General features: G+C 55.1%; 1 protein-coding gene across 1 annotated transcript in view; it reads right to left on the reverse strand.

Moving 5' to 3' along the window:
* Positions 1 to 21156, reverse strand: part of LOC104390496 (receptor-type tyrosine-protein phosphatase V-like) — a 34283-nt gene that overhangs the window by 4720 nt on the left and 8407 nt on the right. Inside the window, exons 9-31 of the mRNA XM_009999634.1 lie at positions 20916 to 21056; positions 19230 to 19499; positions 18550 to 18822; positions 16604 to 16876; positions 15855 to 16127; positions 13738 to 13974; positions 13008 to 13286; positions 12766 to 12900; positions 12021 to 12231; positions 9497 to 9564; positions 8543 to 8588; positions 8391 to 8438; positions 7870 to 7963; positions 6864 to 6954; positions 6290 to 6366; positions 5387 to 5521; positions 4606 to 4728; positions 3969 to 4126; positions 3479 to 3614; positions 2846 to 2925; positions 2089 to 2176; positions 1567 to 1657; positions 305 to 381 (exon numbers count right to left, since the gene is read on the reverse strand). Coding sequence (XP_009997936.1) covers positions 305 to 381; positions 1567 to 1657; positions 2089 to 2176; positions 2846 to 2925; positions 3479 to 3614; positions 3969 to 4126; positions 4606 to 4728; positions 5387 to 5521; positions 6290 to 6366; positions 6864 to 6954; positions 7870 to 7963; positions 8391 to 8438; positions 8543 to 8588; positions 9497 to 9564; positions 12021 to 12231; positions 12766 to 12900; positions 13008 to 13286; positions 13738 to 13974; positions 15855 to 16127; positions 16604 to 16876; positions 18550 to 18822; positions 19230 to 19499; positions 20916 to 21056 — 3404 coding nt within the window. The remainder of the gene's footprint in view (positions 1 to 304; positions 382 to 1566; positions 1658 to 2088; positions 2177 to 2845; positions 2926 to 3478; positions 3615 to 3968; positions 4127 to 4605; positions 4729 to 5386; positions 5522 to 6289; positions 6367 to 6863; positions 6955 to 7869; positions 7964 to 8390; positions 8439 to 8542; positions 8589 to 9496; positions 9565 to 12020; positions 12232 to 12765; positions 12901 to 13007; positions 13287 to 13737; positions 13975 to 15854; positions 16128 to 16603; positions 16877 to 18549; positions 18823 to 19229; positions 19500 to 20915; positions 21057 to 21156) is intronic.

Genomic DNA, 21156 nt, shown 5'->3' on the forward strand with positions numbered 1-21156 from the left:
CCTGCTGAAGAGGTTGGCGCAGGTACCCCTTCAGCCCAGGCAGCTGCAGGAGAGGCCAGGAAAAGAAGGGAAGCTCAGCAGGTCAGAAGCCAATGAGAGAAGAGAAAGCACTGAGAGAAGGAAGGTAGGACAGCCCAAACTGGGCAGGTGACAACTCACTGTCCCCACAGTCCCCTTGTGTCCACACAGTAGGACAGCAGCAGTGACCACTGGGGCAGTGCAGGGACCAGCAGGAGGGAGTGGGTAAGGAAGGGGCAGCATCACCTTCTGCCCGTGGGACCCAGGCCCAGTGGGCAGGACTCACCGGGACACGCCACACCTGCAGGGGACCTGAGTAAGGGGCCTGTTCCAGCAGGGAGAACTTCACTCTGGAGCGATCATCTGCAAAAGTGATGGCAAAGTGAGGCTGCACCCCAAATCCTGGGGTCAGCTTTGGGCCCCTCACCACAATAAGGACATTGAAGGCCTGGAGTGTGTCCAGAAAAGAGCAACAAAGGTGGGGAAGGGTCTGGAGCACAAGTCTTACGAGGAGCAGCTGAGGGAGCTGGGGTTGTCCAGCCTGGAGCAAAGAAGGCTGAGGGGAGGCCTGCTGGCTCTGCAGCTGAGAGGAGGTTGGAGCCAGTGGGGTCGGGCTCTGCTCCCCAGGCACAAAGGATAGAACAAGAGGAAATGACCTCAGGTTGTGCCAGGGGAGGTTGAGACTGGATCTTGGGAACAATTTCTTCCTGGAAAGGGTTGTCAGGCCCTGGCCCAGGCTGTCCAGGACAGGGGGGGAGTCCCCATCCCTGGGGGGACTTCAAAGCCCTGTAGATGTGGTGCTGAGGGACATGGGCCAGTGGTGGCCTTGGCAGGGCTGGGGTAATGGTTGGACCTGATGATCTTAAAGGCCTTTTCCAAACAAATGATTCTGTGATTCTCTGATTCTGAAGATGTGGGAGGTACAGGATCCAAGCCAATCTTGTGCCAACACAGCTCCTGCAGACCCCTGCTGGACTCCACACAGGTACACAAATCCAACTTCCCATTCACCAGTTGTCTGCAAAGGTGCTCCCCTCTGCAGCTCATGGACACTGGTCCCCAAAAGACAGGTCTCTATCCCAACCTCCTGCTCAAAGCAGTGAGGAGTATTGAAGGTTGCTCAGTATTTTGGCCTGTGGAGAGCTGATATCTCCAAGGATGGAGAGTCTGCAGATGCTCTGGGCCCCTGCCCTACTGTTTGGCCCCCTTTATCAGAATTAATTTTTCCTTATACCTAGTTGGAGTATCCTCCCAAATAATTCCAATTGCCTCTTGTCCTTCCCTGATGCACATCTGAGAAGACCACATTTTCTCCCAGCAGGCAGCTGAAGATGGCAAGACCATCTCCCCTTCGCCTTCTCTGAACAAACAGACCTAGTGGGTCCCACGCATCATGGGCTCCACGCCAAAACATCTGTCTGGTCTTCTGGTGGACTCACTGCAGTGTGTCAAATTATGTTTTTCTCTGTGGATCACCAGCCCTGGCCCAGCCTGGCTCCAGGGTTAGGGTTAGGGTTTAGGGTTAGGGCAAGGTGTCCCAGCACTTACATGGGAGGATGCTGGAAGAGGGCTGTGTCTGCCGGTTGCCTGCAGATGGTGTTGCAGAGCTGGCTTCTTCCTTAACAACCTCCAGGAGGTTCTGCCAGAGTTAAAGAGGATGGAGGAAGCAGTGAGTGAGGAATGGTCAGGACCTGGGTGGACTGGAGACTCCTGGTGACACCCGGGCTCAGCAGAGGGGTGGTTGTAGCTGTGTATGCAGAGCCTTAGCTGGGGTCCTGGGTGACTACCCTGTGCTGCCAGGAGGCCACTACATCCCTCTCTAGAAGAAAGGTGCTCAGGTGGTCCCGACCCCGCGTGGGGTCAGGGGAGCAAGTAATGGACAGACTCTGATCCATGCAGGATATGAGAGGGAGCTGTGTGCCAGGACAGACAGGGACATGGGAACTGGGGCATGGGACCCACTCAGGAGACTCTTACTGGGTGTCTCACATCCTGCCCAGGCTCCCCAGGTGCCTCCAGAGCATGTAGCCATGGCAGTGCCCCTTGCCCCCTGCCCACCACTGCTCTCACCTCGTACTCCCTCAGGAAGCCCATGTGGGCCTTGGCTGCCTTCTGGGCGTAGTGCTGAGCAAAGCTCTTCAGTGGGATGGGGCAGGACCTGGGGAGAGAACCTAGGGGTGAGGGTGAGCAGACTCAGCAGCATCCAGGCCCATGCCAACCTGCTCTCCCCTGGACAAAGGTAGGTGGTCTCAGGTGAGGCACAGCCCAGGGTCCATTCCAAAGATGCAGCAAGGACAAAGTAATCCTGCTTGGCATGAGGGAGGAGACAATTTGGCCATAAAATGTATAGGACCTCCAGATGTAGCCTCAGAGACAGTAATAGGTGGGCAAAGCCCTACCCAGCCTGACCCTGTTCCCTCCCCTTGACCTCCATTAGAAGGGACAACCCAAGGCCACCCAGCCATGAGCCTTCCAGCTTGGACCTATCTCTAGGGCATCCCTGTAGGCTGGGGAGCCAGAGCTGATGGAAACACCTTCCCCAGGACAGCTCTGCAGATCTTTGGCATTGGTGTAGCCCAGGAGACTGGCACTGGAAGAAAGAAGGATGTGGTCCAAGCCTTCCCAGTGTGCCCATTGACTCACAGCTGGTTCTGGACTGGGGTCCCCATGTTGCAAGAACACCCAGCCCTGGGCTGCCCCCCTTAAAACACAGAGTGGGATGGCTGGTTGGGCTTCCCTGTCCTTCTGTCATGGGGCCAGGGCTCAAACTGGGTTGAGGATCCTTGCAGGGCTGTGGGTCAGGGTGTGCAGAGTGACAGGCCCTCACCTCTCTGCCTCTGATAAACCCAAGAGTGGCTCCTCCAAGATCTTGTCCAGGATACAGCTGTGCAGGAAAATGTACTGGGACTGGAAGGCAAAGGCAGACAGAGCTGCAGGGCACTGCACCATGAGGGCAGCATGGGAGGGTGGGAATGGCACTGCCTGGGGGGAAAAGGGTGTCCTACTCTCATGCCCGAAAGACCCTGGGTTCTTCAGTCTCAGAGCCCTTGGATACCCCCCTTGGGTCTGTCTGTCCTGAAAGGGAGGGCTGATACCTTGTCCCAACCCTGAGCACTGGAAATATGACATGGGCTGTGGAGCATCAGAGACCAGAGACGTGGTGTGGGTTAAGAATTGCCTGCAAAGGGTCTGATCCTGTTCCTAGGTGGGGTGCTTTGAACCTCCTGGGAGGGCTCTGAGACTCTGTGTGCTGCTGCTGCAGGTCTAGCAGGGCAGGAAGCTGCTGGAGACCCTCACAGCTGAGCAATTTTCACTGAGTTGACAGGTCACTTCTCCATGACACAGCGGTCAGGTTGGGGACCAGCCTGGGGCTGCTGGGACTAGTCAGCCTGTCTATCAGCCCTGCAAGCCCTGACACCTTGGAGCAAGGGGGCCGAGGAAGAGGGAGCAGAGGTCTCACCAGCGTCTGAATCATCAGGTAACGGTTCATCCGCAAGGTGTAAACAACACCAAATGTGTCCACCACCTTCTCCTGCTTCATCTGCTGCAGCAGCCGGTCCAGGGCAATGAAGGTGCCAGTGCGACCCACCCCGGCACTGGGGGCACAGACAGTGAAAGATAAACAGTGCCTGACCCAACAGGTACCTCCTGCTGCTGCACGTGCTGCAAGGGTGCTGCACTGGTCCCAGCATGGCATGGGGCTGAGGAGCCAGTGTCCAAGTACAGTGTGGGGCTGAGGAGCCATTCTGCCCATCCTTGGTGCTGGCCAGCTCCAGTTGTGTCAATCCCTTGAACTGGGGCCCAGGCTGAGAGCAGCCCTGCAACCCCCACTGCCCAGGCAGGAGACCAGCCATGTCTCCAGGGGTTGCTTCCCCTCCCAGTTGGTGCTCAGGGAGTGCTCTGTGTCCTCTCCCATTGCCCCTCCTGCCATCCCCCAAGCAGAGCCTCACCTGCAGTGCACGAGGGTTGGCCCCGCATCCTTAGTGCTCTGGATGTGCTCCCGGACCAGCTCTCTGAAGGTCAGAATGGAAGTTGTGGACTCTGGGATCCCGTGGTCAGGCCACGCCGTGTAGTGCAGGTGGGACACGTGCCGCTCTGCCCGGACACCCTCCTGCCAGGGCGGATGCTGGTGGTCAGCGTGCAGCTTGTGGGGACAGGGAGCCCTGAAGCATCTGGGGACTTGGGAGACACCTAGCTCAGCCAATGTCAGGTCTGCTGCACTGCCTGGTGTCTTCTGCTCCCCTATCTTTCTCTACAGCCCCTCACATGGTGAGGCATGAGGAAATGGTAGGGAGGAGACCTGCCTCTGACTGCAGGGAACATGCCCTCGGAGCTACAGGCTGTGTCCCACTGCAGGGACATTGAAAGGAGATAGCAAGGGTGGACAGCAGGGGTGGGACATGTTGGACACTTCCGTGGTACCAAGTCTGAAGTGACAGACTGCTCCTCAGGGGACTGGGTCATGTTGAACCCACTAATGGCAGGGAAAGAAAATTATGCCACCACTACCAAGGAAAAATGCCACCACATCCCATGCAAACCCCCAGCCCTTGACAGGTTCCCGAGTCCTGGTGGGTCCTTACTCACGTGCCACAGTTTGAACTGGCGCATGGTCCACTCCTCAGAGCTGCTCTGCATCAGTAGGTGGACCCGGACCTGCCCGTAGGAGACCGGGGCAGATTCGGATGGCCAGTAATGATCACAGAGGACCTAAACACAGGCAAGACAGGGTCCCAGTGAGGCCAGTGAGGGCCCAGGCCTGGTCCCACTGAGTGATTTCCTGATTCCCAGGAAGCCTTTGTAGAGGCAGGGAGCCACGCAGGCAGGGGCGCTTCCCCTTCCCACTAGGAGCTTTGCGCTCCCACCTCCCCTTCATTTGGATCTCAGCCTCCTCCAAAGAAAAGGAACCCTGTGGGTCTCATCATTCCTGGAGACTGGAGGAACAGTCCATGTGACGTGTCTCTCCCAGAGGCAAGTGGTAATTTCAGATGCTGCAGAAATATCTGAAGGCTGAGATATCTGCAGACTCTCCATCCTTGAACATACACAAATCTCCATTGGGCAAGACCCTGAGCAACTTGCACTACATGAATCTGCTTTGAGCAGGAGGTTGGGATAGAGACCCATCTTTTGGGGACCAATGTCCATAAGTTCCACTTCTGCCTCTTCCTAACCCAAGGTAATGCTGAGCTGCTCAAATCAGCCTCTGTTCTCCCCAGACTGCCTGCCAGGGAAGTCATGTGTCCTGTGCTCATCCTGGAGCCACATCTGGGCAGGGGTTGGTAGAGAGCACCAACCCAGGCTGGGTTCAGCTCACACGACCAGGTCTGGGCTTGTCTGGGGCTGGCACGTTGTGCTCCTGACATACCCGCCCGTTCTCCATGCACACTGTCAGCATGATGATGTTGCAGACGTTCTGCTCCCACACCAGCCTCCAGAAGTCCTCTATTGTTTTCTTCAGAGGCCCCTGGGTGGCAATGAACTCTTGCTGGGATGTATAGCCCTGAGCAAGAGTCAGACAGAAGGGGTTGGCAGGTTGCTGAGGCAGGGGGTTCCTGCCCTGGGACACTGTCAGTGCCTGCTCTGCTTTTGTGGTGGCAGGAGAAATGTCACTTGCCCTCAGCCCACATGGGCAGATCCCAGAGAGCTGATTTCACAGGGAGCATGAGCTGCCCAGCACGTGCTCTCCAAGTGTTTGGAATGAAGACGTGCTTCACTCCAAGCAGTTCCTCATTCAGCCTGAGCAGAGGAAGACAGAACTGGGTCTTTCTCAGGCTCCCAAGTCCTGGCTGGAGGCAGGGTGAGCATGCAGGGCCTCAGGCTGTGTCTCCTCCTTTGCCCCCTGGCACAGATGCCCACCCACGCATGCTGGGTGCCCTGCCCATTACCTGGGACAACCTCTTGGATGGGGGATGTGGGCACAGCTCCAGGTTTGTTCAAATGCAGCTGCACAGACCAGCAGGAGAAAGAGCAGGCAGACAGGGCAGCTGGGAGATGACGGGAAGAGGACAGTCCCCAGGAAGAAAGCAGAAAGCCTTGCCATACTCCCCACTCACACCTACATTCACAGAATGTGCCACAGAACCATCTCCACCAACGCCTGCTAAAGGACTCCACATCTCCACCTGACCCCAAACTCCTTCCAGGCCGTGCCAGCTGTGGCTTCAGGCATAGCTCTTGCCCACCAACCCTCACAACCTCAATCCAAGCAGAGCTTCTCTGATGGTGCCCTGTGACCATGTGTGAGTGGGGAAGGCAGGTGGGCACTCACAGGCATGAAGTTGGCATTGATGTAGTCTGAGTGTGGGTCCTCCCCCTGTTGGCTCAGCTTGACCCGAGAGTGATCATCTGAAAAGGACCATACAGACATGACCCCAAGGCAGCCCTTCACCAAGACATGGCCATCTCCTCTACATCTGGGGAACACACTGGGAGAAGCCCCAGCAGCTCCATGCACATGGCCAGCATGAGGCTCTGTGTTCAGGCATCTTCTCTAGCTGGGCTAGTGGTGGCAGAATAAAGCAGAGCTGCTATCAGGAGGTTCATAGGAGAAATCATGGGGCACTCATGGTCCTTCTTTGGTCTCCAGCTGGGACCATCCTTGAGCTAGGCCCACCCAGCAGCCTCCTGGAGGAGCTGAGGATGGTGGCTCAGCCCTGGCTCAACCCCTAAGCCTTGAGTCTTCAGCATAAAATGGAATCTGAGGCCCATTTCAAGGTGCCTTCTGCCAGGAGAGGAGCCAGATGCTGTGAACCCTGCACTGATGCCAGGTGAGCCCATCCCTGTGCTCTGCAGTGTGAATCCCCACCCTGGGTGGTGGGGGGCAGGGAGGAGACAGCACTTACAGGGCAGCACATGGGGATATCTGTTCTTGGAGACATTGGCTGGTAGCTCAGCCTCCACCTTTGGTTGCTCCTTCCCAACTTCCTTCAGCTCCTGTAGGGCAGGGGAAAAGATAAGCACAAATGTCTCTCTGGAGAGTTCCTGGCCAACCCAGCTCCCTGCTCATGACCCACGGATCTGGCTGGGGGTCCAAAAGGGTCATCCATGCACAGTGAACTGCTCTGCTTCTCCTTCAGTATGGGCTGTGGACTCTGAGCCATAGGTGACTTTTCTCAGTGCCTTTTCCAACAACAGTTTGTATTTAAAAGAAAACAAGCCCAGGAACAAGTACTGGGGGGAAAACACCTTCTCAGAAATCTACCAAGAAGCTCAGAGCATTTTATGCTGAGAAAACTGAAACAACTCATGCTGCAGAAACAAAAATAACTTGTGCTCCTGCCTCTGTTTTCATTCAAAAGGCCAGAGAAGGCTGATCTGAGGAGGGTTTGAAATTGCTGACAAGACTTTCAAAGGTGCTGTCAGCAGAACAATTCAGAACCTGCAGATGTTGGCAGTGGAGACAGTGAAGGTAGCCTGAGGTGAATTTCACACCCAGCCCTACAGCTCTGAGAGTGCTTCTCAACCTTCCTTTTGGCTCCAGGATCTTTTCTAACACTGTCAAGGTGAATCTTTTTTCAGAACCCCTCAGCATCTCCACCTCCAGTCTAGGCCTTAGCTTCATCCACCAGCAGCTACAGATGGTGCTAGTTCACCTCATGCCACAGACAATATGTGTTTCTACCAGAACTTGAACAAAAACAGGTTTAAGCAAAGGAACTGCCTGATATCTTGGTCCGTCCAATCCTTGGCCTCCAAGACTGCCTAGCAGGGTGGTTGGATTGCTAGGGATGGGTTACTGTCCCTGGAGATGAGGAGTCCATACAGGCCTCCCAACAGCTTGGGCATGAGCTACTTACTGCTGGCATGAGGGAAAATGAGGTCTTATCTCTAGCAGGACTCTCATCTCACCTCAAACTCCTGGAAAAAACCTTGGTTAGCACTTGCTGTCTTCATCTCATAGTACTGCTGGAAGCTCTGGATGGGAATTGGCCGATGGACATTCCTGCATGAAATAAAGTCCAGAGGAAAACTTGCCTTAGGTATTGGGATGCAGGTCAGTCTGGTGGCCAAGGAGACAACCTGGCCTCGAGACCTGCAGTATCTGGATGTACAGACACTGGGATGGTTTCTACCCTGGTCACTGCCCAGGTCCAACAAAGCATTGTTTAAATATCAGGAGGGATTTCAGGATTATGAGGATATTCTCCCACCGCAGAAGCCTCAAATAGGAGGCGTGGGCAAAGCATTAGCTTGGAATGGAGCTGGGTAATAAATACTGAACATGGGAAAGCCTGGGATCTAAAAAATAATGGAAGGAGAGGAGACAAGAGTTGGGATTTTTCCTGAGCCAAAGCATAAGAAAGGAAGCAGGTGAAAGACTTTGGAACCTGCTGCGGGGTCAGGCAGAGAGGGAAGCCTCCTGCACTCACCTCAAGCTGTAGGTCGTCATTTCCTGGGGCAAGCTGCTCTTCTTGGTTCTAGAATCAAAGCATGGGAGATGTTACCCTTCCCTGCAAGGATGGATGCTATGGGCATATTGTGCACTGCTGGCCCAGGGGACAGTTGCGAGAAGATGACTCACACCAGGCACACAGGCTGCCTTGCACACCTGGAGAGGTGGGAATCAACTGCACACAGAGTCAGAGAGTGGTCAGGGCTGGAAGGGCCCTCTGAAGATCATCTAATCCAACTCCCTTCTAGAGCAGGATCCCCTACAGTAGATCCCACAGGATCACATCCAGATGGGTTTGGAATGTCTCCAGAGATGGAGACTCCATAGGCAGCTCCTCTCTCCCCTCGGCCCTTTGCTTCTCTGCTTGCCAGGCACAACTCTACTAGCATGTCTCCTGGTTTGCCTAAATCTCTTTGTATCTCCTCACTGGTCCTTCTCCTGGCCTGGCATGGAAGGTTGGTATTGTCAGGTAAGAGATGGTTCATCCTCACCTCTTCGCTCTGAGCTGTTTCCAGTAGATCAAAGCAAAAATAGCTGCAAGTGTCAGGAGAAATCCCATGATTATTCCAGCAATTATTGGCATTGAGAGTGGAGCTGTGTCTGCACCAGATCCAGCAGCTGGAGTGAAAAAGAGATAGAAGGGATAGAAGAGTCAGTAAATGGCTGCATTTACTTGATTGTATTTGCTACAGCCTATGATGTCACTCTGGCTTGTCATTGTCAGGTTGTTGATTATCTCCAACCTACACACCCAGGCAGGGAAGATTATGGAATCATAGAATCCCAGACTGGTTTGGCTTGGAAAAACCTTAAAGATCATCTGGATCCAACTCCCCCTGCATGGGAAGGGACACCTCCCACCAGCCCAGGCTGCTCCAAGCCCCATCCAACCTGCTCTTCAACACTGCCAGGGATGGGGCAGCCACAGCTTCCCTGGGCAACCTGGGCCAGGCTCTCACCACCCTCATAGTGAAGAATTTCCTCCTAATGTCTAATTTAAATTCCCCCTCTTCCAATTTTAATCCATTCCCCCTTGTCCTCTTGCCACAAGTCCCTGCAAAAAGGTGACATTCCCCATCTTACCTGAGAACATGGTGAACGTCACTGCAGGGGATACTGGATCATATTTGGTGAAGGCAGCAATGCTGAACCTAGGGCAGAGCAGACTCCTGTCATCAGGGGCAAGCTGAGCTGAGGGCAGCCCCGACGCAGCCAGCGGGAAGAAGACTCAGGGGACCAGGACAGCTGCCTCTCTTCTGAAATGCTATATTGGAAGAAGCTGTTTTTTTCTGGTAAGGATTTAGGGAATGTATAAAAATGTCTTTCCTCCCTTTTCTGCCTCTCAGACAAATTTGTTACACTTGGGAAAATATGAGAAAATATTCAGAGAGCACAAATAAGAAGGAGCTCTCCCCCAAAGGGTCACATGCAGAGACAAGTAGTAAATTTCTGCTCTCTTGTAAAACACAAATAAGGAAAGACAACAGTAAGTAGGGAAAACCAAGTTGGGTTGAGTCATTGTCTTAGTTCATGTCAACCCATTAATTGGGTTGACTTGAAAAAGCTGAGCCCTGGGAATTGTTTGAAAGAGGGGCACGCCAGCTGGGAGAGCCAAGCCCTGACCCAGACCCTTCCTTATGCACACAGAAGTGGCTGGAACATCCTCTTCCCTGTGGAGATCTGCCCTGCATTGTCCCCCCAGCAAGGTGCACACCAAGCCTCACAGCTCCCTGCAGAGCTGATGGCCTTCCCAGCAGGTAGGAAGCCCAACTTGTAGGAGTTGGGCTTCTCATGCTCTAAATGTGGGCAAAGGTTTTCAACCATAGCTTTGGATTTCAGCAGCCAGGAGTCTGTGAGTCCTGACTGGCAGAGTAAAGACCTCTTTGGAAACTGAGCCTGAAGGTGCCACGTCATGAGAGATACAGGTGGATAAATACCTCACTGAAAGATAGGAAACAAGGGCCAGCTTTGAGAGCAGAGATGGTCTGTCAGCAACCTGCTCTTCACCTCAGCACCAACGCTTACCCGGGGAAGCAGCAGGGCACTGAGTATCCATGCTCTCTGGGGCAAAGTGAAAGCAAACTGGGGAGAGATGCAGGAGGATCTTCTAGTCCTGAGTAACTAGGCAGTTCAGCACATGTTACTGAATCATGCAGGTGACTAATGACAGCCTGATGGCTCTGGAGTAGGACTGCCCTGCAGGAGGGAGGTGCTGGAGTGGCAGCTGGGAAGCAAGGAAGGCAGGCACACGTTGGCAGACTGGCTGGATGGTATCTGGGGGGTGTAGGTACCGAAGTGGGCTCCTGATCTTGCTAAACTCTGCTCGGGTCTGCTGGCAGGCATTGGGCTGAGCACCTATGGTGTGACACAGACCCAGCTTGTGCCCAGGCTGTCCCCTGTCTCAGCCTTGCCAGCTGGAGCAGAAGGCCAGGTCTGAGGCTGCCAGTGTCAAGCAGTCAGGCTTGCCCTTCCAGGCTCAAGGTCAAGCTGGGCAGGAGTTGTTAGCAAAAGAGAACAGACAGGCTTGATGGGCAGTCAACCATTTGGAGACTCTCCAGTACCAGCCCAGGAATCACAGCAGCACAGGTGGCCATGGGATGGGAATGTATCATCATACAGGTGTTCTGCTAGGCATAAACAGTCCCTGGGGAGACCCTGAAGAGCTGTTTGCTCTTGATGATCCTACTCTGTGTGGGATTCCCAAGGCACTCTGGAAACCCTCTTTGTTGTTTGTTTTTTTTTCCCAGGAGAAGCAGCCATTTCCTGCTCCCTGAGAAGGTGTTAACACCGATCTCTACTCTTTGCAAGTGCTGCCCCAAACAGCAGTTTGAGTTAAAAGACCATTTTTGTCAATGTGTAAATCTAAACTGACCCTGTAAGAATCAATTTCAGGTTTTCTTGTAAGCACAGAGTTTGCACAGAACAAAAGGAGAGAGTGGAGGCAGAAGAGCAGAAAGGAAGGAGAACCAGCAGGTCCAAACCCACCACCAGGGACTCCTCCCACCACAGAACTTATGGGCAGATCTAACTCTATGTTTGCTCACCAGGGAAAGTGAAGCTCTCTCTCCTGAACACACTCTCTTATGTTCTTTCTTTCTCTTTTCCCAATACCCTCAGTGACTTCCACCACTAGTCAGTCACCCTTGCTGTAACCTTCTTCAAATTGAACAACCCTCAGATTCTGGGAGTTCCCTTTGGCAAAGAAATGTCTGGGTCTATGGACCCTGTTTGATAAAATTCTGAGCTGCTATCTCAACAGAGCACTCACTGAAGAGATGATACTTCCTTTGTAGTAGACTCCAAGACATGTGCAAATGTCCTACAAATGACAGCAACCATTCCAGTTCCTGCTCTGGAGGTGTCCAGCTCCAAAGCAATATGCAGAGCCCTTTTCAGCCCCAGTTTTCCCTCTCTCTCCCTCTCCCATGGTCTTGTATCTTCCAGGTTTCCTTGCATCCCTTAAATGTCACTTGGTGGAACAACCCCTGGGTCTGGGGAGCATGAGGGTGAGGTGACATCCAGGAAGCCGGTGACACCTTGCAGGGACACATACAGTCCTTTTTCTCCTCCAGCCCCTATCCCCAGGAGGGATGTTGTCCTCTCTCACCTGTACTGCTCATTGGCTTTCAGCTTCCCGTTGCAGGTTGTCCTGGACTGGCCACACTCCTCTGTTCCCACTGGCACTCGCCAGGTTTCACGGGAGCTCCTGGGGCTCAGGTGGAAGGGATTGGGGATTAGCACAGCCAGATAGGAATCTTCTGTCCCATAATAGTGGTCATACCATGTGCTGGACATAATTTCCTGGGTGGGCCTGAGCACTGAAGAGGAATCATAGAATCATGAAATGGTTTGGGTTGGAAGGCACCTCAAAGATCATCTAGTTTCAACCACCCCTGAATGGGCAGGGACACCTCCCACTAGACCAGGCTGCTCCAAGCCCCATCCAACCTGCCCTTGAGCACTTGGGGCCTTCACAGCTTCCCTGGGCAACCTGTTCCAGTGTCTCACCACCCTCACAGCAAAGAATTTCCTTCTAATGTCTAATCTAAATCTCCCTTCTTCTGGTTTAAGTCCATTACCCCATGTCCTCTCACTACATGCCCTTGCTCAAAGTCCCTCACCAGCTTTCCTGGAGCCCCTTCAGATACTGGAAGGCTGCTATGATGTCTCCCTGGAGCCTTCTCTTCTCCAGACAAGACAAACCCTCTCTGCCTGCCTTCACAGGAGAAGTGCTCCAGCCCTCTGATCACCTTTGTGGCCTCCTCTGGAGAACTGTACAAGGTGACAGTGGTAGTTCCAAAGTGACATCCAGGGGATCTGCTGCCCCCAGGGAGTCCCTGCAGGGCACTTACGTGAATTGTTGGTGGTAGCAACGACACCATAGTACTCGATCTGGCCATTCTCCTCGCTGAACAGGTCAGATGAAATGATGACTGTGGATCTGGCCTCCACCTGGAAGATGTCTTCTCGCAGGGGTGGAGGCAGGGCTGGAAAAGGAACAAGTAAGCACAGCCTTTTAGCGTGTTAGACCCACCTCACTGACCCCCTGCAGTTCTGTGCAGGACATAAGGTTGTGGAAAAGAAGGGGACTCACCCTCCACTGTTGTGTTGCAGAGCAGAGTTACAGCCTGGCTCCTCATCGTGTTCATGCCCAGTGTGCTCACAGCAACTCGGTAGGATGAGTTCGGCCTCAGCCCCTCCAGGTTGGCCTTGCTCGTAGGGACACTCAGGACATACTTGGAGGTGGGAGGTGCATCAGAGAGTCTCTCTGTCACCACCTCATAAGCATCCACATCTCCAGGAGAGCTGGTCCAGTTCAAGTAAAGACTCCTTGGTTCTGGTAGGCATTGCATGTCTTCCACAGGGTTTGGATCTGCGAAGGAGATACTGAGGCTCTGAACTTACTAGATCAGAGAAAGCCCAACTTCAGCCCATGCATTAGCCCAGAGCCACCCTGGTCCTTTACTGTCTGTCCCTAGGCCAGAGGGAGAAGCAAAGCTGGACACCTGCGACCTGGGAGCATGCTGTGCCAAGGGCCACAGAACCAGGTGAACAGGTGAGGGCTCCTACAGGGGGAGCAGACCAAGAGCCCACTTCACTTCACAGGCAGCCAGGCCATGAGGTGATCCTGTCTCTGGGATGGGGCTAGCTTAGGGGACCCATGGCTACCAGAGGGTCACCTTCCTGGCTTTCCTCATCTCCCACCAGAAAGACTTCCCATGCTTGTGTAGACACTCAAGGGCTGATCCAGCCCGGAGGCCACCCAAAAGTTTCTTTCCCTTCCAGCCCCCACGCCCCCCGTCCTCAGGATCATGCACACCCACCCACGGGCACTGCCAGGGGTTTGGTGCTGCTCCAGTAGGGCCCAGCCACGCAGCTCAAAGAGACAGAGTAGTTCCTCCCTGGGATCAGCCCCTGGAGGAGGTGCTGAACCTGTCCTCTTCCAAGGACATGCCGCTGGGGCAGGGTGCTGTTCCTGGGATCCCGCAGCCACAACTGGCAGTCGTCCTGCTGTCCAGAGATGCTGCTCCAGGAGAGGAGCATCGTGTTGTTGCCTTCAGCTACCAGAGAGAGATTTTTGGGAACTGAAGGGGCTACAATAAAAAAACACACCAGGGGAAAGTTACCAGCAATCAGGAGCTCTCCCCTATCCTATAGAGATACAATCTCAAAATCCCAGACTGGTTTGGGTTGGAAGGGACCTTAAAGGTCATCTAGATCCAACCCCCTGCATGGGAAGGGACACCTCCCACCAGCCCAGGTTGCTCCAAGCCCCATCCAACCTGCCCTTCAACACTGCCAGGGATGGGGCAGCCACAGCTTCCCTGGGCAACCTGGGCCAGGCTCTCACCACCCTCACAGAAAAGAATTCCTTCTTCATATCCAATCCCTATCTCCCCTCTTTCAGCTTGCAACCATTCCCCCTCATCCAATCCCTCCCTGCCCTTGTCCCAAGCCCCTCCCCAGCTTTCCTGGAGCCCCTTCAGGCACTGGAAGCTGCTCTAAGGTCTCCCTGGAGCCTTCTCTTCTCCAGGCTGAACACTCCAACTCTCTCAGCCTGTCTCCAGAGCAGAGCTGCTCCAGCCTTGGATCATCTCCGTGGCCTTCTATGGACTCATTCCAAGAGCTCCATGTCCTTTCTGTGTTGGGAATCCCAGAACTGGACCCAGCCCCACAGGGGGGTCTCACCAGAGTGGAGCAGAGGGGGACAATCACCTCCCTGACTTGCTGGTCACGCTGCTGGTGACAGGGTTGGTTTCTGGCTCCAGCACACGTTGCTGGCTTGTGTTGAGCTTCTCGTCAACCCATCTGAATACAAGTAGAAGACAGTAACATGCAAGGAAACCTCCTATGTTCACTGATAACATCATGCAGATACTGGCTGCCACTGCCAGAAATGACTTTCAAATGGCAACTGGAGAACATGTAGAGTGAGGAACATGAGGAAATGGGTTCTTCCTCATTCCAGTTAGCAAGTTTCATCAGAAACTTGCCTTCAGGGCTATGCACATGACTCCTAGCACCCTACCAGGGGCTGGCTGAGCGTGGGAGCAGAGACCTCTGGATTCCCCAAGCAAAGTGCAGGGAGTGTGGGGACAAGCACATGAAAAGGCTTATTGTGCTTATCTGCAAATTCCTCATTCCTTGGGGGAAAAAAAAAAAAAAGAAATCAACCCAAAAAAGGCAAAAAGCCCATTCTCCCCCTGTGCTCCATGCCAGGAATTTTCTGAATATTTGGAGGAAGGCAGCAGGGCTGGTGGGGTGTCCCCCCCCTGCCTGTCTGGGCTGTGGGTGTCCTCTACCAGAGCAGCACTACTGCCATGGCATCCCTCACTCTTGTGCACTCTCCTATGCCTGGAGGAGATGGCTTGTGTCTCCAGGGAGACATCACAGAGGCCTTCCAGGATCTGAAGGGGGCGTACAGGGAAGCTGGGGAGGGACATTTGACAAGGGCTTGTAGAGACTGGACAAGGGGTAATGGATTACACTGGAAGAGGGGAGATGTTGGGAAGAAATTCTTCACTATGAGGCTGGTGATACCCTGGTCCAGGTTGCCCAGGGAAGCTGTGGCTGCCCCATCCCTGGAAGTGTTGAAGGGCAGGTTGGATGGGGCTTGGAGCAGCCTGGGCTGGTGGGAGGTGCCCATGCAGGGGGGGTTGGAACCAGATGATCTTTAAGGTCCTTTCCAACCAAAACCATTCTATGATTCTATGAACAGTGGGGCCATGACCTGGAGCTTTCCCTCCTGAAACAGCCACCATGTCCTGAGGGCAGCACTGCCCTGCTCTCCTGGCACAGCCCATGGTCTGTCTGCTGCAATGGTACCTCCAGTCTCCAGAAAGCTCTCAGCATGTTCTGCCCCCTGCAGACACTGACCCCACCAGCTGGGGGAGGTTGAGCCCCCCATGTGGTGCAAGGATCTCCAGCTCTTGCCACTCACTTGTCCAGTCACTGATGTTCCCCGCAGAGGCCACGTAGGGCCCTGCCATGGACACCACCTCCAGCAGGTATTTGTGTCCTGGAGCCAGGCCAGAGAAGGTGAATTTCCTGGTGCCTTTCCCAACGGACACGTTGGCTGCCACAGCACCTGAGCCCCAGTGGTACAGGAGGAGCCTGTAACTGTCCTGTGCCTGGGGATCTGCTCGCCAGGATGCACTCAGCCTGTTGGGGTAGCCTTGGTTGGTCATGTACACATTCCGGGGTGCCAGGGGATCTGGAGAAACAGGGTAAGAGACACCTCAGGCTCTGAGCACACCACCTGGGTATCGTGGCAGTGTCATCAGAAGGGATACAGCAACACAGGACAGGGCAGCATGCAGGATGGCTGCATCCACCAGTTTGCAGACAGCTAAAAGCAGCTCCTGCAAGCCTCAGATTGTGCCTGAGCAGACCAGCTCCTATCCCAGCTGGAGCAAGACACCTGGGGATGGGTGAGGAGGGAACATCCAGCTGAAGGGGATGGTGACCACTGTCTGCTGCTCCCTCCTCCTTGTTCCTCTGAAGCCTCAGGAGCTTCAGCTGGCCCAACCCAGGCTGGTGGAGCCCATGGTGAGGTGGGCATATCCCTGCTCCCTGCTACACCACTGACTTGCACGTGGCTTCACGCAGGGCTCAGGGTGGCCATGAAGGCCAATAGGGCTGTGTCCTTTGCCAGGAGCTTTCGTGACACCCTCAGCACAGGATACTCACACGTCCAGTTGCTGACGTTCCCTGCAGATGCCCAGTAGGACCCCGCCATGGACATCACCTCCAGCACATATTTGCTTCCTGGGGCCAGGCCCGTGAAGGTGAAGTTGTGGGTGTCTCTCCCGAGCGAGGCTGTAGCTGCCACGGTGCCCAGCGCTGCCCGGCGCAGGGTCAGGCTGTAGCCGTCCCGGCCCCCGGCCGGGGCTCCCCAGGAGGCGCTCAGGGTGTCGGGGTGTCCCTGGCTCAGCAGGCACACGGCGGCTGGGGGCAGAGGGCCTGGGGAGGCACCAGATCTGATGTTAGGGAATGGAGACTGCGCCAGAGGGAACAGACCCTTGATGGGATGTTGTACAGCAGGACAGATGTTCCCTGAGGGCTGGGACTCGTAGATCCCCTCTAGCACACTCCTCCTGACTTCTATCTGTTCCCAACCCCACCTCACCTTTAACACTGCTCACCCTCTGTCGTCCCTATATGGCAACACTTCCTCATTCTGGTCACCCTCATTCCCACAGCCAAGCTGGAGCACCTTTGCCACTGCTGCATGCACATGTCCTCCAGCACACCGCTGGAGCGCAGCTGCCAGGCAGAGCTGGCACATCGTAGAATCATAGAATTACTTTGGTTGGATATCTTCAATATCATCAAGTCCAACCATTAGCCCAGCACTGCAAAGGCCACCACTAAACCATGTCCCTCTGCACCACATCTTCACATCTTTTAACACCTCCAGGGATGGGGACTCCATCACTGCCCTGGGCAGCCTGGGCCACGGCCTGATAACCCTTTCCAGGAAGAAATTGTTCCAAATGTCCAATCTAAACCTCCCTGGCACAACTTGAGGCAATGCCCCTCATCCCATGACTTGATCCTTTGGAGACAAGACCAACCCCCCTGGCTCCAACCTCCTCTCAGGCAGTTGCAGAGCCAGCAGGTCTCCCCTCAGCCTCCTTTGCTCCAGGCTGGACACCCCCAGTTCCCTCAGCTGCTCCTCGTAAGACTTGTGCTCCAGAGCCTTCCCCACCCTCACTGCTCTTCTCTAGACATGCTCCAGGTCCTCAGTGTCCTTCGTGTGGTGAGGGGCCCAAAGCTGACCCTATGATTTGAGGTGTCCTCTCACCAGTGCCCAGCACAGGGGGATGATCCCTGCTCTGGTCCTGCTGGCCACACTAGTGCTGACACAAGCCAAGATGCTGGCGGCCAGCTGGGCACACACTGGCTCACCATCAGCTTCTCTCAGCCAACACCCCCAGATCCTTTTCTCCTAGGCACTTTCCAGACACTCTGCTCCAAGCCTGGAGCATTGCCTGGGGCTTTTGTGACCCACATGCAGGATCAAATACTGGGTCTTGTTGAACCTCACACAATTGTCCTTGGCTCATTGATCCAGCCTGTCCAGGACCCTCTGCAGAGCCTTCCTACTCTCAGGCAGATCAACACTGCCTCCCAACTTGGTGTCACCTGCAAACTGACTGAGGGCACACTCAATAATCTATCAGTTGTATATACTCTGACCAGCCCTAAATCTTTCTGGATCTCCAAAGCAAAGACCAATTCTCTTGGGAGGACTGTGCGTTAGCCTCTTGTACTGCACTGATTCATTTCATGAACCTTTATGGCAATGTGGTTTCTACCAGCTGGAGGGGATTCAGAGGTAGCTTGAGGGCTAATGTGCACAGGGAGATGGGGCAGCCCAGGCAGGGGGATATCCCCACATGTGCACAGCTGGGCAACCTGAATGTCGTCAGCATGTATTTGTGCAAGCCTATAGCTGAACATCCTCATGTCCACGAGGGTAAGAGTGTGCCCCTGCACTACCTGCTGCATGTTGCACCACGTGTGAAAGTCCACTTCCAAAGGCAGCAGGTCCCCTCCCAGCCCTCCTCATGGCTGCCCGGTGGTGCAACATCTCCCACCCCTCCGTAGAGGACACTGCTCCGGGCACTCACGTGTCCAGCCATTGATGTTGGGTGCTGCTGCCCGGTAGGGTCCAGCCATGGTGCTGGCTTCCAGGGAGTACTCGTACCCTGGGGCCAGGCCCGTGAAGGTGAAGTTGTGAGTGTCTCTCCCGAGCGAGGCTGTAGCTGCCACGGTGCCCAGCGCTGCCCGGCGCAGGGTCAGGCTGTAGCCGTCCCGGCCCCCGGCCGGGGCTCCCCAGGAGGCGCTCAGGGTGTCGGGGTGTCCCTGGCTCAGCCAGCGCAGGGTGGCCGGGGGCAGTGGTCCTGGGAGGAGACACAAGTCACTGCAGAAGCCACATCTGGGCTGAAAAGCCACATCTGAGGGAAAAGCAGCTGCTCCATATCTGTGCCAAGCAGGTGCTGCAGAAGGTGAGTCAGCTCTGCAAGGTCCCGAGGGCTGGCTTTGCCCTCAGCCCTGTCGCAGCTGCCTCCTCCCTGGTGCTGCCTGAGCCTGTGGATGGCTGTGGACGGCTACCAGGGAGATGGGTAATCAGGCCACATGGTCATGCACAGACTCCCCATGCTGCAACCAGTAGGGCATGAGCACTGGGAGCTTGCATGGATGTGAGAGGGTGGCAGGATCTGGCTGCACCCATATGGCCTTTGATTCTCCCTATGAAAGGGGAGATCTGGTGGAGGACACCTGACTGCAAGGAAACCATCATACTCACGTGTGCAGTGGGTGATGTTGGGGGTGCTGGTGTGGAAGGGCCCTGCTGTGGCCCTCACTGCCACATGGTAGCGGGTGCCGGGGCTCAGGTTCCTGAAGATGTGACTCTGGGCATCCGCACCCAGCGCCACGCGCCCAACGCAGCTGCTGGAGGCTGTGTCATAGGCCTCTACCACGAAGCCTTCTGCTCTTCGGCCCATGACTGCCCAGGAGACCTGCAGCGTGGAGGCAGAAGGACTGCCCAGGGTGAAGCTGGCAGGGGCCAAGGGGTCTGGAAAGCAACAGGGAGACAGTCAGGCCCCGTGTGCCACCACTCTCTGCTCAGTGCAATGAGCCAAAGTCTTTGCCCAGGGGTTCCTCGTGCTCTGGCAATACTGGACTCCAGCTCCCACTGGGAAATGGGCACGCTGGGCACTGTAGATCATCCCAAGGGAGAAGAACAGAATCATAGAATCCCAGGCTGGCTTGGAAGGCACCTTAAGGATCACCTAGTTTCAATTTCCCTGCCACAGGCAGGGACACCTCTGACTAGACCAGGTTGCTCCCTGTCCCATCCAACCTGCACTTCAACACTTCCAGGGATGGGGCAGCCACAGCTTCCCTGGGCAACCTGGGCCAGGGTCTCACCAGCCTCACAGAAAAGAATTTCTCTCTAAGATCTCATCTCAGTCTCCTCTTTTTCAGTTTGGAACCCTTGCACGTCATCCCATCCATCACTCCCTGCCCATTCCAAAAGTCCCTCCCCAGCTTCCCTGGAGCCCCTTCAGGCACTGGAAGATGCTCTAAGGTCTCCCTGGAGCCCTCTCTTCTCCAGGCTGAACACCTCAGCTCTGCAGGCATGAAGAAGCACAGGGAAAAACGGGCAGACATGTGTCTATGAGCACGGTAACCCCAGGGTTTGCAGCTGGACATGCAGGGAAGACATCCAGAGCCTTCGAAGTGGGGGGCAGGGATTGGTTCTGGGTCGAGGAAGGAGTAAGGACAGTGAGCAGAAAGGTGGGACAGTTGTGGAGAAGGGGCAGAGCAGGGACATTCTGGGATGGGAAAGGTAGTGGTGGTTGCTCTGCAATGTTCAGGTGGAAGCTCTGGGACACAATGGAGCGCTGTGTCCAACCCAGCCCATCAGACTCACATGTCCATTGGGTGACGTTGATGGAGGAGGCTTTGAAAAGGCCTTTCACAGCAGTGACCTGCACAGCAAACCTGCTGCCTGCCTCCAAGTGGGTCCAAGTAAAGTTCTGGGCATCAGGACTCAAGGTCTGGACTTGATCCTTCTTTTGGGTGCTAAGGCTGTACAGAGTAATAAGGTAGTGGTCCCTCCTGCCAGGGGGTTTGTTCCAGCTCACATGAAGCTCTGAGGAGCTGCCCGCGTTGGTAAAGAAAAAACAGGAACTGTGAGGAAAAACAGACACATAGGTCAGAAGAAAGTAGATGCAGCTTTGGGTGTGCAGCCATGGGTGAGCAGTCCTGCTTCTGCCACAAGCCAGCAGCAGCCAGAAGACCTCTGCACTCACGAGGGGAAAGAGGGCTGCAAGGGACAGGAGATGGCTGCATGCCAGCGCCACTGGGAACCAGGCCAAGCTGCCCTCCTCTCCTGCCCCTGGGTGTCAACATGGATCCCCACCCCATTCCAGAGCTCCTGACAGTGCTCCCATCCACAGCACTCAGGGGCTGTATGGATGCTCACCTGTGCAGCCAGTGATGTTCTTGGGGATGGAACGGAAGGTTCCAGCTACTGCCCAGATCCCAACCAGGTAGCAAGTTCCTGGTTCCAGCTGTGCCAGGGTGACATTGGTGCTGTCCTTCCCTGTTTCCAGGTTCCTTGCTGCTGCAGAAGAGCCCTCCTTGTGTATGCTGAGCAGGTACCTATCCCTGTGCCCCGGGGGGGTCTGCCAGTGCACAGCCAGAGCCCCAGCAGTGCCAGGGCT

This window comes from Chaetura pelagica, unplaced genomic scaffold, assembly GCF_000747805.2.
Source record: "Chaetura pelagica isolate M959 unplaced genomic scaffold, ChaPel_1.0 scaffold286, whole genome shotgun sequence".
In the NCBI taxonomy this organism is placed as follows: Eukaryota; Metazoa; Chordata; class Aves; order Apodiformes; family Apodidae; genus Chaetura; species Chaetura pelagica.